General features: G+C 41.8%; 1 protein-coding gene across 1 annotated transcript in view; it reads right to left on the reverse strand.

Annotated features, from left to right (window-relative positions):
- The window catches only part of TMEM160 (transmembrane protein 160), a 61,855-nt gene that overhangs the window by 12,481 nt on the left and 31,662 nt on the right, over positions 1 to 17,712 (reverse strand). Inside the window, exon 3 of the mRNA XM_069644569.1 lies at positions 2,853 to 2,945. Coding sequence (XP_069500670.1) covers positions 2,853 to 2,945 — 93 coding nt within the window. The remainder of the gene's footprint in view (positions 1 to 2,852; positions 2,946 to 17,712) is intronic.

Consider the following 17,712-nt stretch of genomic DNA (forward strand, 5'->3'; position numbering starts at 1 on the left):
ATCTTTATGCATATGTACCTACTGCATTTGCATTGGTTGTGCCAAGGCTCAAAAACATGCCATTGGCTAGTGATCGACTCTTGGCGAGTAAAACATGGTGTACTTTGTGTAGGAGCAAGTAACGATGGCTGGGTAGTAGCCTGCAACTAGATATGTACACTCCTCGGTTATGCTCATTTTTCAAGGAAGCAAAAGCTTAAAATTTTTTTAAAAAAAAGGTAGGCGGAAGAGAGGCTTGCCATATTTTTAAAGAAGCAACTCAAGTTGTAAATGCAAAAGATGTTATGAAATGTAACCAAAAAAACGGAGCATTTGATCAGAGTAAGAAAGTGATGCATGTAGGGATGAGTTTACTACGAGAATGGGGAAATGGCCAGCAACTAATTATTGGGCTTGGAGGTGCAGGACCTCATACACACACACAAGGAGCAATTATGGGAGTGGAAGTGACAGAAAAACCACATGAATATCACATTGTTTTACAATCTAATATGAGCAAGTACAGTAAAATAAATTGGTAGACAGTAAAATGTAGCAAGTATATATTAAAACAACGAAAACAAAGTGAAAAAGCAAAGTTTACAGCTTAACAGAAACAAGAACATGAATAAGAACAAGGATTAGAATTCACGTTGTGAAAATCGAAGCATATTCCAACTCTAAAAACTTGTGTAAAAATGTCTCATAATTGATACTTGCATATTGTCAAATTAATACTAGAAACGGAGAAGTGTTCTGCAAAAGAAAAGGTTTGCTTAAATGCTTTCAACATGTACAATTACCAGGTCATAATCTGTAGACTGATTTTCACAACCTTGATCCATCTATGGCATGCAATTCCATAAGAACATTGGGGTTGTAACCTAGGGGTGCCAGGAGCAAACACTCAGTTGTAGCAGTGTCTTAGGGGTGAGCCTCTAGTCATTTAGCATACATAGCAACTGGACCATGTCACCAATAACATGTTTAAGAAGAAAATACCTGAAAGCAGATATCGAAAAGCTACAGCCCTGACCCATATGATCTCCAGGTGCATCAGAGAAGTCTCTGGCTAGAATTTACATGGCATCCTGATGCTAGAAGCCCTGAGCACGGATAACATCTCATGGTTAAAGATAGTAGAAGGCAGGTTCTGGCGAAGAATTCTAGAACGAGGCCCAAGTATACCTATTGAGACATAAGGTTGGAGCTTGGCAGTAGCTCATTGGTTGCTGTGGCCTCGAAAAGGAGATGCCATTTTATTTAAAATCAAATCTATCTCGGCCTTGCTCTTTATTACAATTATTGGGAACGGAAATTTGCGCCAATGCTAAAAGTAAATTTAGCATTATGGTGAATTAGATCTTCAAGGCAATAGAATGGGAACACAATTGGGAAGAAGAATAGCACATACAAAGTTTGTTAATAAGCTAGATAGATGGGACTGGATCGACAACTACAATCACTTGGCGAGTTTGAAAAGTTAATGCTTAGTTGTGAAGAACCTAAATCAACAATATAGAAAACGGAGGCATCTCAGAATATGTCATCTCTTGCGTTACACAGATTTATCCTGTTACGTTTGAACAAACTAACAGTGTTTGCATCTACTGGCTCAGAATTCACCATTAGCCTGGAGGACAAGCTATGCCGTTTGTGTGGCATAGAAGGAAAGATGGAACCCGTTTGCCACCTCATGGAATTCGCAACACAGGGCCCCCTTTACATGAGACTGCTGGGGCCTTTTGTCACGTATTTAGACAATATTAAAAAGGGATTCATTCTGTTGCTATTGCCTAAATACAGAATTCATTGCATATAGCGCTATATCATGTGTGGAGTGGGATAATGGCCATGGGAAAATTGAATTGGAATTAGTGGAAGTAGACTTTTACATTGGAACGGTAAATATGTAGGGAAATCTTTCTTGATAAGTTATTTTATGTATGAATTGTATGTTCTGATTATATACATATGTAAAAGTTGCTATTAACTATAAACATTAAATGGAAAAAAATAAAAAATTATATCAGGAGCAACCCCCATCTCCGACAGAAAATATAGTAAAAAAGCTGTCGCAAAACACTTCAAATTCAGTTTCCTCTTTCCCAAAACAAATTCCAAAGAATTAGTCGCCATGCAAATGGGTTTTTGATTTGAATAGCTAGGCATTTTCCTAATTGTTCTTACTGCCCATAACATTGCAACAGCTGGCAAATGATGTTAGTACATGGAATGCCAATGCAATGTCTAACAAATACCCTTAATATGCCAAAACGTTTGTGCTTGCCAGTGCTCGTTTTTCAAAGGAATTTAGTGTGAGGGCATACATTGCCTAGGAGTCAAGTGGTTGAAGGAACACTAGGTTAAGACGTTTTTATTACACCAGAAAACTAGTTTACAGCTGCAATAAAGCCATTACACATCAGAATAGTGCTTAGAAATAATGAGATCCACTTAAAAGCACAGAGCATGCAAAGACATCTCAGGTGGTGGTTTTAGGCAGCTAGTCATGGGTAATGTCCATAAAGACTAGTATAGCTTGGGTGATCAATCAATGAATAAAAGGCCAACACTTGCGCAGGTTGTGTACAAACTCGCATTCCTGCTCTCTTCAATCATCACTTCCAGGGCCAATAGTTATGGCTTACAGACAGCGCTGGTAGCTCCCCGCAAAAATAGAAATGAACTAATTGGAATGTAAAACCAGTCTGTTACAGCCCCTGAAAACAACTTACAGTAACCAAAGATTTGCACAGAATTCAAGGTTTCTACTTATCTTATGTCACTCTTATTTCTATTATCAAATGGTATTAGTTTTCTGCCTTACAGTTCTGAAAAGCATTTGAAAGATAATCCAGATGAATACTTGCCATAAGCTGCCTCTTGACCCATGTCACTCTGGACGTAAGAAATCACTCCAATTCCTGTGGCCAGCAGTCCATTACGAAACCACGAAAGGAAGCCTTTGAAAGAAAAGTAGAAAACGTATCTCACATTTAAACGTGAACAAGAGTGCTTTCCAATTCGTGTAAACCAGTCAAAATAACCAAATTCAAATGGGCAAATTTGACTTGGAACACTTTTTTCCCTGTTCTTCAAATAAATACAAAGGAGTAGATGGCGTAGCAGTTCGAGAACTGGACAAATTCGGTGAAAATGGTAGTGCAGGCACCTTACATTCAGTGTAGCTAGTTTGAAGTGACCGATGAGATCGAATGTCAAGGATTTTGGGATCGGCTCCGGCTCATAGAACCGTCTTTCATTCCAATGTTCCCTCCCTGTTGCGCTGTGGCAGCTTTGAAAGAATTTTCTGGCTGTATAAGCGTCTTACAAATGCAGGTGACAGAAGTGTTTTCCAACAAGAGCATTTTTTCGCTGTGTGATAACATACATTTTTAAAAGTCAATCTACCTTCCTATGGAAGATCTTAAAATGAACATTTCTTAAAAACATGTAGGCCATGCAGTGTTTTATTGCATAAATATTGTAAAATCGGGTTAACAATGCATAGGTTTAGGAATGACATTGAAGGAGTTTAACGCATTGGTCCATTCAAAACCGACTATAGTTAGCTTAATAAAAGTACCACCCAATTACTGCTGGCTTGCAATTATTTAAAAAAGCAGCAACGTTTTCTGGCTAACACTGGCACAACACAGGTAATTGGCACATGGAGGCGATAAGTGTTGCTGCTCTCTCCATTAACCTTTATAAACTAGCTGTGAACAAAAAGGTGGGGAGAGCCCTAGGGGCAAGAGAAAAATGTAGGGTGTTCTACGTTTTCTTGGAACAGGGGAGTTTAAAAATCACCATCTGTGCTACACAAGTGTCTAATTAGCAAACCTACAGAGTTACACTGCACATTGCGATGCAATACTGCTTTTCGGATGCTTTGTGTCAGGAAAGATTCTCTTTACTGCACCTTTCCTTCCCTCTTTATGGAACCCCCAAACTTTTTGCTTTCATTTTTTAATCCGACCTGTACTTTTTGCAGTACAGTGAAGCCTTAAGCTTCACTGTACTGGCCTTTGCTCACATGTTATGGGGAAACTGATATGTCCTTAAGGCTATCAGTACTGGGGAACAGTGTTTCCCTTAGTCTTGTGACTATGTTGCTATTTGTGGCTAATTTTGTATCACATGTGGTAACTTTTTATCATTGCACACAGCAGCTTACACTGCAGTGCAATGGGGTTCATTTTTGTTTTGCCCTACACTAACACTCAAGGAGTTTTTGGTTATTCTGAGGTGCTAAAAGATGGGCTGGTGGCAGTAGTGACTTTTCCCCACTTTTTGGGGAATTTCGTTTTAGCTTAACCACGTTTGGCTACTTACTGTGGCTACTAGTCAAACATGGCTGCACCACAAGGTTTTTCACCCATTGTTTTTGCATCTTGTTTGGCCTCAGAGGCCAGAATGAAGAATGATCCTTATAAGGACTTCCAGTGCCCAGGAAAGCAGGAGCTTTTGCCATGCTACTGGAGGGCTTTGTGTGTTTGCAGGCAGGATGTGGGCTGGGTCAGTCTGACCCTAATACACATCCTGGTTTCTGTGTGTCCGAGTGGTAGGCATGAGTGTTCCCGCCAGTGGTCCTCATTGGACCACTGTGGGGTGTGTGTGTGGGCTACTTCTGCCATTGGCTAGTGTGAGTTTCGACTCCTACCTGGCTTTTAGGATAAGAAGAAGGCCCCTGCATGCAATTCTCAGAGATCCTGGAAGAACCTGAAGGAGCCAAGGATCCGTCCAGCCGAGAAGACCCGCAAAGAAACCTGTAACCTGTCTGAAGGAGGCCTGGCAACCAACTTCTGCTGCAGTCCTGGTGGAGCCCTGTCTGTCTCTTGATCTCCAGTAGGCCTGCGAAGGTGCTACAACCCCAGGAGTGGAGGGACCATCCATTCCCGAAGCCTACTCGGTGCCCACCGCAAGAACCACCTTCGAAGTGCCCGCGAATCCTCCTGTGGCTGACCAGCTTAGCTATTGGGCTACCGGGTTATCTTTGTTGCCGTTCCGAGTTTCCGTCTGAAACTTGGCACACCCTCAGCTGCCACTGCAACGACACCCTCTGCTAAATTTCAGCGTCCTAGCACCAAGGGGACCTGAGAAAGACCGGAAAGTCCGACCGCGGCTACCAAGTCCTGCTGAATCGCTGTGCGTGGCGTGCACGGTCCGAAACCTGCTTTTCTGACCCGCTTCCACTCGAACCTGCAACCCGTGAAAATAGAGGACCGCGGAATTTGGCGGCAAAAGCAAGCCAGGACACCCTTCCTTTGTTCTGGAAAGTCTTGGGAAGATTCTGAGTGAGGGGGGGGGGTGTGGTAAGATACTGAGCATTTCACATACCCCTACACTCCCATTGTAAGTCAATGGACTTATAATATTCCATATCTAAAACTTGCCTTGGCAAGACTTCGAACTGTTGGGGGGGAATTTTGGACACGGTCTCTCTTGAACCCTGGCTCTAAGAATCCATCACTGGAACCCAGAGACCCTACCTACATTTTCTCCTGCCTCCTGAGTGCTGCATCTTTGTATCCTGAAAAGTAGGGCACAATGCCCCAGGCAACTTAGGGTTGGACAATATTAGTTGGGGGTAAACTCTCTGTGGACCTTTTTGTGTGCAATACTCACCTGTTCATTCCCTTGCAGGAGTATCTCGAGTTGTATTATGCACTTGAACCTGTGATTGTATATATGTATTTTAGTTTCATGGTATTGGTTGATAAGTCTACTTGCTTGTGTTCATTTTTCTTATAGTGTATTTGGCCATAATTAAATAACTATTTTTATACATTCTGTCTAAGGGTAATTTGTAACTCCCATTGTGTGACCTCATTATGGACCCTTTACCTCTCACCCCTCTGAAGATCTTAGCCTAGACCGCCTGTCACTGCTACCTTAAACTGGTTTGGCTACAGCTTCCCAGAGTTGTACCTGTCACAATATAGGTTGGCCTTCTATACATCTGTCCGCCAGAGTATAGGAAATCAGTCTTAACACTTTGCATTAGAGACCTGTCTTTAGAGTAAGATGGGAAGGGCAAAATGCGAGGAGGCCGCATGGAAGGTAAATCAGCGGTTACACTACAACTGGATCCCAAGATAGAGCATGATTTTTAAAGATCAGATGTATCCTGGGATGATGGGCTTGGGACCCTTCCAACAGTCCTGCCAAGATATATATTTCTAGACCCAACAGGTCTGTCACAAACGGATTATGAGCATTCAAAGGATACGCTGGTGCTAGGGCACAGCAGGTGCTCTGCCCGCAGGTGATCTGCCCACAGAATAAAAATTGCGCAACTGTCACATAACAGCATACGAGTATGCTGCTCAATATAGATTACAGGTTAAGCAAATTGGCTGTGTAAGGGGCACAAGCATCAGGTCAGGGACTGCAGATGGAGATCCTTTTGGTCAAAGGAATGCAACATTTCTGAGAACTTTAATACTGATGTGGAGGAAGTGAAGTCCTCAAGAGTATGCTCTCGAAGTTTCTCAGCAAGGTTGGTAGAGGACCATTGTACAGAGGTTTCTTTAAAAAAAATAAAAATTATCTTGAATTTGACCTTGCACAAAAATACTCAATTCATGCACAATTACAACACTTTAATCTTAAAAAGTAATATGCTAAGATACATGCCATACCCACTATCTGAGTAAGCGTAACTCATCTAGAATGTGCACAATTGCATACGTTATAAATAATTCAGATCCTGCAAACATGCAGTTCCACAAATCAAAATTTTACAAAATTCTTTTGGCCCAGATATTTTGTTCTGATGGTGCTAGGGTTGAACATTCCACCAATATATTCTGAAGTGTTTCTTGTTTTCTTACAGAATAACAGTGGGCAAATGTTATAGCCCTCGTCCTTTTGTTCTCTATGAGCATATGATACTTAGCCAGTCAGTAAAAGGTTCAGTCGAAATCTTAAAACTGGATTCTTGCGACAGGGCACGGATATTGATAAGAGATAATTTGGTAAATGTCCAAGGTTTATCGAAAAGGTTGAATGCAGTTTATATCCTCTTGTACGAGTGGTGGTGACAATCCAGTCATTCTCCTTCAGAACCTTTACATTCATTGGGTTGCCCACAAAATCAGAGCGATATTTATCTGCATCATCCAAGTCTATCAGCCAAAGATAACATCTTATTCAGAAACGGTGATGCATTTTCCTTCATAGATTCACGCTTAAGAAATTTTGCGTAGGCAACAAAGTTTTATTAACCAAAGACAGTATCCGCCAATTAAATACTGTAACGATAACAATCCCAATCAAAATGTAAAGGGGTCATGGGAAGAGAGAATGGCAGTCCCAAGGCCCTCTTCCATAATCTGCAATCAAATCTCTCCCACAGAATGTTATATGCAGCACAATCTCCATACCATACATTATCTTTGGTATGAGAGGTTTGATTCAGAATTTACAGTTTCCTTTGTAAACGCCTCATCTGAAAGGCCAGTTGGTAAATGTTAATGCAGAGTAATTAATTTGAGAACTTGTATAGATTGAAGCCCAAATATGTTACTCTCCTTGTTTCATTAATGGACCAAGTGAGCCTTCTTGATGTTGCCAAACATAATGTTACTTTTTCTGGTTCATAGTCAAGTAAATAGCCTTTGCATATTCTTAAGGCTCCTAACAACCTCTGTAGCCCCTATGGGTGAGCCGTCCACAAGTCCCACATCATCCACATATACGACAGCCAGCTAATGCGATACCCTTCCACCTCGGGACTGATCCGGGCAGCCTTTCTTCAAGGTATCGTTTCGGTATGCCTAGTACAAATTATATAGGCATGGGGCAAGTACACAGCCCTGGTAAAGTCCTTTCGATGTGGGGAAGTTGCCTGTGAAGGATCCCCCAGTATCAGGTCTCACGTTCCCCTCCCCCTCATGTGTGTGCTCTAAAATAGCCAGTAAGGATGCAGGGATGCCCCATTTTTTTAACTTTCCCCAGAGCAGATTGCAGTTCACAAGATCAAATGCCCTGGAGAAATCCATTAATGCTACATACATAAGATTTGGCAATCCCTTCACCACATTCCCTGTGCCATCTTTAATGACAGGCAGAATAAGCCCATTGCGAGTCGTTGATTGCTCCCTTCTGGAACCACATCGGTTCCAGGGTAAGATTATTTTCCTTAATCCATAGCTCCAACTTTTCAAGAATGAATGCTGGAAAGAATGTACTATCGCAATCCAAAAGGGCAATCAGTTGATAGTTATTAGGATCAAACAGATTGCCCTTCTTGAAAATTGGAGCCATTATGGATTCCTATGAGGAAATGGATGTAGAGCATGATGTGAGAATATACTTTACATCAGGACCAGAGTGCCACATTTGCCCAAGTATGGTATTCCAAAGTCCATTAGGACCTGCTGCATTAGAATGCTACGATTTGATAATTAACTGTCCAATATCTTCCTGATCAAAGTCTACACTCAAAGGACAGTAGTTATGGTCTTAGTGCCCCATCACATTTCCTCTCAATGTAGCCACCATTCACATTCTCCTACTGAGTTACTTTGTAGTTCAATTTGTCAATTTGATTGGTTGTATCTTGTTGGGTGTCCTGACCCACGTTTGAGCTATCATGCTGCAACATTTGGTGCTGTGGGCTTAGAAAATCCAAGATGGTCAAAAAGCCCACATGTGCGTCAGAATCCAGGAGAACCACGCAGTTTGTGCGCACACCAAGATGGTCACCCAAGGTGCCACCCATTTTTGCCTATGTTGTGAGCACAGAAGGGCACAGAGCCTAAAACCATTGTAAAAGGGGCAATGCTGATTGCCAAAAGCAACCCATAACTGTTGGGAATTCGTTTTCTTCAGGTCAAACATGGCTAATTTATGGGCACAAAATTATTTTACTGCAGAACTACACCAATGCCATTTGTTGAACCTGGACAATATACTTCCATGTAATATCTCTTGTTTGAAATGCTTGAATTCAAGACTGAAAAAAAAATGCATGCAGTACCCGCTTTTGACCAAGGGCGGCGCTAGCGGTCTTAACTCTGACAGGGAAACTGCATGTCAGGAGTTGCAGGAGAGGCCTTTACATCAAAGGCTGGGAGTTAATTAAAATCTTAACCACATGCTGTTCCCAGAAGACAATCTGATTTAATTAACAGGCCAAAGGCTGGGAAACCGCTCACCTCCAGAGATTCACACCAGGAGTCAGAATCTCACATGACCTCTTGATTGATAGAAGGCAGACTGGCTGGCAGCCTCCTGGAGACCACACAATAGGCTCTTGCACTTAAATAGAATATGCTGATGTTGACTGTTGACTGTACACAAAGAGCTCCCAGCAGAAGACACATGTGATCACTGACCCACCCAAGTCTTGGAGGCGGACTCCAACACTCTGAGAACTGAATTGAAAGCAAAATATATATTTTACAGAAACACTGATAACTCTTTGTAATCAAATGACAGGAATGTATAACTTTGAGAGCCTTAATTTAAAAAAATGTACCTTCGATTCAAGCCCAAAATTTGTGTGATGTTCTGCGGCAAAACCCCGCTATTTATGGATACTACAGACTCTGTGTTTAAGCTAGAGACATGGGAATTGACTGGAGTATGTATGGACAGGCCGTGCATATGTGTATAATTTTTAATGAAAAACCAATATTGCAAAACCAGTTAAAAAATGCAAAATGTTGCCGTTTCTGAATGCAAGCTCTTAAAAACATCAGAGTTTGAACAGAGTATACCTCATGTGATACGTGATGGGTGCATGTAATTTCAAACCACTGTGCATCTATGAAATATGTCTTTAGGTCAAAAATAGATTTGTGGGCAAACTGACCAGGGGAGGATCCTCTGACCCATAAAACCTACAGCATCACTCTGACTCACATTTCCTTCCCCCCAATCATGGGAGAGGGGAGAATTGGGCCAATGACAAGTAGAAAAGGGCAGGCTTAGCTAGGCCCAGGCACACACCCACTTTCAAAACACATAAAAAGAGACTGCTGGGACAGGTAGAGACATTCAATTCCATTTGCTGCGGAGCATGCTGACTGACGACTTCACATCCAGAGATCCTACACTTAGACTTCTAAGCTAAACAGAGACTACAGAACTTTGAACCAAGAAGGTCCACTGCAAGCAAAAGTATTTGTTAGCAGGCCCAAAAATCATTTGCAGACTATTCACAGCCGGACCCAGCTGTTGATTCTGGCCTAAAACCCTGTGCCAGAAAAATCCAGAAGCAGTGCTGCACACCCAGAGAAAGCAAAGCAGTATCCAGAACCAGAGGCCAGAGATCCAGAGTGACCCAGACCGCTGTTAGCAGAACCAGAGAGCTGATCCAGATCACTGTGAAGTGCCGAGACCAGAATCGGAGTCCAGTCCAAAACCTGACCAGATCCTTGGCGAGGCCTATTTCAAAAATATATTGTGAGTACCTAGCAGAACTGTCCAGAACCAATCTCTTAGTTAAAATAATCTAATCCAAACTATTTTAATCTAACCAGAACTGCCTCCTAACTGTCACCTGTCATTTTATAGCTGCATCTAGTATACTCCTTATACTTTTGCCGTAATCGTGATTCATGCATTCGCGAATTTTGCCGCGATTCGCGATTTGGTTAAAAATCCAGCCACGTGTGAAAACAGCAGCTTCCTTGCTTTCCTTTGCCAAAAATTCGTTTAACCTGCTAGTTACTCCTAGATCCTTGCTAAAGTGAGCCTGAACTCATCCTAAGTATATTTCACTCACCCTGAATTAAAACCATTTTCAGCATATTCCTCACTTCATTGCCAGCACATATAAAAGCATTTTGGGCCTGTGTTTCAAACTTCTGTAGTCTAAGCTTGCTGGGGTGAACAGAATTACATTTGATTGCATTTCTAAGAACTGTGTGCTCTCCTCTTCATTTCCTTACATTGCATAAGGGGGGGGGGGGTGGATTGCCATAGAAAAGTGATTACATTGTTTTGTTGAAATCAATGTGAGTATTTTCTGTATTGCATTTTCATTCAACATTGCATCCATCTGAAACTAGATAAAGCATTCTCTACCACCTTATTCTTCTGTTCCTATTCCCAAGCGTGCTACCTCATCTTTTATACTACTCCTGGGTAATCAAATCAGTTTATTAGTAGAACATTACCCATTGTTAACTGCTCATGTTCTGTGTGATATTAATTTATTATAAAGTGTGATATATATATATATATATATATATATATTTGTTTAATTTTTTTTTTATAATAAACCTTTTAAACTTGCAAAACAGAACTACTTCTTGGCTCAGTGGGGTCAGGGGGATTCCAAGAGAGGGGTGTGATATAGGGGTAGTCATGCAGAACTCATGAACTGGACATAAAGATATATCAATAAGGGTTTCTATTCAGTATCCCAGACTAGGCATTGACTTAGCTGTAGTGTTGAATTGAATCCTCTTACAATCTGTATTAATTATGTACCAAAAATTACGGGTGTTACTCTGTAAATGTGGACAACATCTTTTAACCATCATGCTGGATCATTAGAAATTTCTGGTTTACGCATCCAGTATGTGATTCATTAGATCCTTCTTCCTTTTAGAATATATGTTTCAAGATCTACCCTGTGTTTTTTCTCTCTCGATCCCATACCAATAGGTTGAATACATGGGGATGAGTAGTCTGCCGTTTTACAGTATTTTTCAGCTTTTCACTTTCCCAAATGAACTCATTGAAAGCATCACTGGAGAACTTTTCAGGTTCACCCCATTACGGCAAAATGCAAGTCCATTACCCCCACACTACCAACCACAAATCTCTGAAGTTGCTCCCTGGGTTGGGGGTTGACATTAGATCAAATGTGGCTACCAATATATTATGGCCACTCAAATGCGTGGTGTGAAATGCCAATTCGCATGATTACATGCAATGGCGTAAGTAGGGGCGAGATAAACAGTGCCCGAAAAGTGTGGAATCCGCTTCCACCTGTTCCATGAAATTAGCACGCCATTTCTGCCGCTGCAATTTCGTATGGAGCATGGGGTTTCGTTCCCATGTTAGTTTCATGTAGTGCGATGAGAAACTTTGAGCGTTCGGTTCACGAGAAACTTTGCGTAGCTCGTTTCGGTATGCAGGGTAGTGGATTGCGGCAAAACGGATCAAAACTGGCAGAATGGAAATTCACATCCTCCAGCCTTAGCTGTAAGTCACCATTACAAAACAGGACCATCTGGTAAATTATTTCCATCCTCGATTGTTCACGCCCTACGTTCTCGTTATGCCCCAAGACCGCTAGTAATGTCCAATATTGCATCCAGTCTATGCCTAATGCTCTCTCTTGGGCCTGTACTTAGGCACATATTGTGGAACACCTCCAAATTTCCTGTGACACAGAATTCTGAGAGTCCCTTCAGATCTCTTGATAGAGTTTTTATCAAACACAATCGTCTCAAGAGCTGTGTGTGGAGGTGAAGATGGAATCAACCACTTCTTGCGTTCCTGCTCCTCTGACAAAAGTCCATGTGCACATTGGTGAAAATGTAGGTTTTCTGTCTAAGAGTGAACGTTGGAACAGTGATGCATTAGTGAGTGCCATTTTTCATCACAGACCCCACCACAAGTTTTGACGCTCCACCAAAGATGGTTGCTGAAAGACTGGGACCACTAAAATATTTTCAGAGCCTTTTTTTCCAGCAGCTGAGATTTATTTTATTGATTGATTTGGTAACGTGCGATACATCAAATTGATGGTCAATATTTGGAAACTGCTCTCTCATGGTCTTGGGTATTGAAACATGTCTTGTCAGTGGCTATGAGGTCTATTTGCATTCCCCTCAATTTGAGATCTTCCAGGGATTTGATAAAATCATGTTTCTCTATGGTCACTGAGGTTTCACTTTATGACCAGTATTGCTGGCTAACATTGTAATGGGTTGTTGTTTTTGGCATATTGTAACGACACACAAAACAACCTGTGTACTTGTCTTTGTCCAGGGCACATGGGCAGTCCAGCTGCATCGAGTCCACGTCTGGGTTGCCACAGGTTTCACCAACGCCAAATTCTACGCTAATATTCCGTAAAAATGCAGTCTACGTGTTCTTCGAATTCTTCCGTCAGCTTCCGCATTGGCATGCCATTGCGAGCTAAACATAATCCATAGCACAAACATCTCAAGCACATCGTAGACTCCAAAATTCCTCAATGTTTTCTCTGTGTTTCCATTGTTTCACATTTGTGTTCATCATTAGTTTTCAAACAGTGCAGAATTAATGGGTAAATTGATAAATTAGAATAAAGAACGGCTACTGAGACAGTTTTCTGTAGGTTTTCTACACAGCCACATCCTCCCATTCTGTGAATGTCATTTTTTTCCAGATACCAATTGATGGCTTCTTCAGCAGGCAGTTGCAGATACACCTAAATGGCTGGATTAGTATCACGCCGTTGTGGGACGATCGCCCCGGGCCGATTTGCCCTTTCGCGGTTTACGGGGGTCTAGCAACAAGCTGATGCCAAAGCCTTGCGAATCACGGTGCGTCTAATGCGCTTCTCATACCCAAAGGAACACTGACTCACGATAAACATTTGTCGATCGAGAACAAAGAAAGAAATTACAAATTTGGTTGAACATGGAAATCGGCGGATGTTCGAGCGTTTATTGTGAAATAAAAGCACAAATTGCAGCGTATTGCAGTTTCCTTTAAAAATAGTGTTTTGTATTCAGAATTGGGACACGATGTGCTGTAAGAGGATGTGTGTTGATATTCTGGGTACTGCGTAAACTGGCGACAAGACGTAGGTGACGACTGGGCGTGTTTGGCTACGCTGCACAGTAACGTCATGGAGATAGGTAGAGAATACCCCTAGGAATGGTGATGTCAGCTTCAGGGGCAGCGGATATGATTTAGGGCCGCGAGGGCCGTTCACATTAGGGCGATGCGGCAACGGATAAGATTAGCACAAGATGGCCACACCTGTCTGCCTGATTTTGCATGTGTAAGAGTGAGGAAAACTAAGGTACGGTGCATAGGAAATGTTTTTACAATCGATCAACGTATACTTAAAACCACATGCCCGAACGCTCGGGACAATAATATTTTTGAGCGCACTATTCCTTTAAGCTACCCCCTACCGCTCGGTTTTCTCTCAATGCACTATTTCAATTCCGAATAACCTGAGACACCCTTGCTTCCGATACCAAGTCCTATGGCCAGCAGATCACCCACAAGATTCCAAACAATTACATATAAGAAGGAGGAGGCCACTAATGCCACTCGCAAACTTTTGAAGCTGTGTGGATATTGCTACATCTGCTCTCTCATCCCCCACGCTGCTGATGTTCCTAGTGTAGTTATCCCAAACAAAGTAGCATTGTGCAGGGTCAGAGGGCAGCTTAAAGGCCGATCAATTACAGCATCTGTTTTGCAAAAGAGTGTTCAGATGCAGATCACAAAGAGCCGAAAAATGTTCAGTGCACACAAAGAGCCCAATTGATTTTAGACAGACAAGGTTGCTATCATACTAGGTTCAGGGACAATTCTGATAGAGTAAGTGCATAGAAGAAAGTAAGAGGAGAGAACAAAGATTTAGTGGGAAGGGCGGGGGGGGGGGGGGGTAACCATAATTACTCGGGATTCAATACATGTATTCCCTTCCATTTCATGTTCAGGCTGTGAGATATTACACCTAAAATACTGTCCCACAAATAACAATTGCATTCACCTAATACTATTATACAGACCTCCCCCTCCATAGTCTCAAGATCAATGACGAACTTGTACAGCTCACCAACTCTGATGGGACAAAATAAATCCACAATCATTCTTGGAGATTAGAATCGATGGCGTGGTGACTCATAAGATTAAGAAGCTATCACTATGGATTTTTTTTTTGCATAAAATACAGTTTGATGTAATGAATTCCTACCCTCACCATGTCAAATGGTCACCAACTGGACAGGGTTATAACCAACAACATAGAAACTAATAATTATGTGACCACCCCTTGCATATGGTCAGACCACCTTAAAGTGAGTAAAGAAATGCATGAATGAAGCAAAGAAAGTCGTATGCTGGAACTTTAAGAACATCGGAAAATCTGACTTAGAACTCTGCATAAATGGCATCTTAGCTAACATCAGGGAAAACGACTCATGTGATACTATCATAGATAATTACGACCAGCAGATGCTCACTCTAATAAATCAGAAAGCCCCCCCTCCTGACAAAATAGTCAGGCCCAATTCTAATCACCAAAAATGGTTCACCACTGAACTACCAACTCTAAAGAAGGAGAATACGTGTAGCGAAATACGTTGAATAAAGAATCCAACTGACTGCAATAAGACTAGAATCTTATTAGAATATCAATGAGGCAAAGAAGAACTACTTCAATAGCCAAATTGAAGCCTCCGCTAACTCAGCAGGTAAACTCTTTGAAATCTTTAAATCAATAGACAAGCCTCAGGCATTAGTACCTGCATTTTCACCATCCCAAATTGAATGTGAGAACACTCAGGCAGCCTTAAGTAATAAAATCACGAAAGCTAGAGAATAGCACTTGCTCAAGCTAATAAATCTGAATCCAACACACAAGGAACAGCAACGACTTCCAAATGCAAGGAGAAATTCCACTTCCAGCAAATATCCACAGAAGACATGCTGAAAACTTTGGCCTCTATGAAACCGTCCTCCTGTGCTGAAAACAATCTCTGCCTCCCTCTCCCAACCCCCCTCCCCCAAGATTATTCTTGAGAACCCCAACATCTTTGCTCCTTTACTTACAAAAATAGTAAACACCTCCTTTTGCGATCAAATAGTACCCAAAAATATAAAAAAGGTTACCGTTACACCTTTGGCAAAAAAGCCCAACTTAGACCAACGCGACCCAAACAACTTGAGACCTATTACAAACTGTAATTTTACCCTCAAAGTTATGGATAAGATCCCAACTGCACAGCTCCAGGCATATGTTGAAAGTAAAGAAATCCTACATCCACAGCAATCAGGTTTTTGACCTATCCGCAGCACTGAGACAGCAATGCTTGACTTACAGACCAAAATGCTGGGGATTATGGATAAGGGAAAAGTCGGTTTACTGATTCTGTTAGACCTTAGTGCAGCGTTCGATCTGGTGGATCACCAGTTACTCCAACAAGCACTAGAAAATGTTGCTAACTGTTCTAAGGAAGCTGTTGGATGGTTATCCAACATTGATAACCGAATCTCTCAAGTACACCAGGGAGACCAATTCTCTGCAGAATCCAACATTTTCTGCGGTGTACCGCAGGGTGCCCGCCTCTCACCACCGTTATTAAACCTGTACTTACGACTCCTGTGTGAACTGCTGGACCATACTCTGTTTTTCACCAACTATGCTGATGACACATCTTATTATAGAACTGAGTGGGGACCACGCTAAGGATAGTACATCTCTTAATGACCTCTATAACATCACAGAAGACTGGATGGACAATTGCTAGATGTGCTTGAATAGTAATAAGACCGAGCTCATGGTCTTTGGGTCCACACATGCATGAGCCAAACTCTCCCCAGACTGCCAATCTTTTAAAATCAAAGAATCCCGCATTGAGGTTTTGGGCAAAGTTAAAACCTTAGGCATGACCCTAGAAGCCTCCCTGAATGCAGAAGCCCAAGCAATGTATGCAAGCAAAAACGTTGCCTACTACATTAGACTGCTTAAGGCAATTAGACCACTGCTTAGGGAGAAAGCCTGCACTACTATAGCTGGAGCTGCTATTCCATCTCGCCTAGACCATGGAAATGCACTCCTAGCAGGAGCCAGCAAACGAAGTATGCACAAATTCCAACTGATTCAAAACACGATTGCTCTAATCAAACAAAAAGCCAGAACTGAACATATTAGTGAAGCCAGACGTGACATGCATTAGTTGAAAATAGAAGACTGCATACAATTTAAATCTCTGACCCTGACACAAGTGCCTGTACGGCATAGTACATGCATACTAAATCGCTTATAACCCCATCCGGGCCTTTGATCAGAAGCCCTTGGGTTAGTCATAGGACTGACGCACAAAAAAAAAAAAATAAAAAAAAAAAATAAAATTATATATATATATATATATATATATATATATCGGTATGGGAAGAGCCTTTCCCAACTGCGCAGCAGCAAGCTGGAACAAACTTCCACTCAGCCCTCAGGCTGGAGACCAACCATCTCGCCTTTTGAAAGAAGCTAAAAACCCTCCTTTTTAAAGAACACCGCCATGATGTAATTCCCGTTAACCCTTAATCTGCTACTATTCAACTGGTATACGTAAATGTCCTGTAATCACCGTTTGTTTTCCATATCTTGTCTTCTTTGTCTTATCGTATGCACCCTGATGCCTGCGGGCCGTCGGAGCTATTCAAATAAATAAACCCCACTTAACTGAAACAATGGTCCTGCACTTACCCTGCCACCGCAATGGCCACCATGGGAAGGGAGTTCTTTTGTCTCTTTGCCATGGCAACCATCTTAGTTTGTACTTTTTAAGTTGAGAAATGGCAACTATGCGGTTTCTCAACATACCAAAAAAAAACCGAAAACCCCCCCCCCCTAAATTTCTTTTAAAATTAAAAATAAAAATAGTAAAATGTAGCACCTCAGTAACCATGCCACGCTGCCAATAGCAATAAACCCCTTTGGGCGGGGGCCTTACCTGGTCTGGTAATACACTGGGGCTGATGTTAAAGCTCTTGATGTTCTTGGGCTTTTAACTGCCCGTGGCATTCCAGACA

Source organism: Ambystoma mexicanum, chromosome 2p (genome assembly GCF_040938575.1).
Source record: "Ambystoma mexicanum isolate Mex_15411 chromosome 2p, UKY_AmexF1_1, whole genome shotgun sequence".
NCBI classification, from domain to species: Eukaryota; Metazoa; Chordata; class Amphibia; order Caudata; family Ambystomatidae; genus Ambystoma; species Ambystoma mexicanum.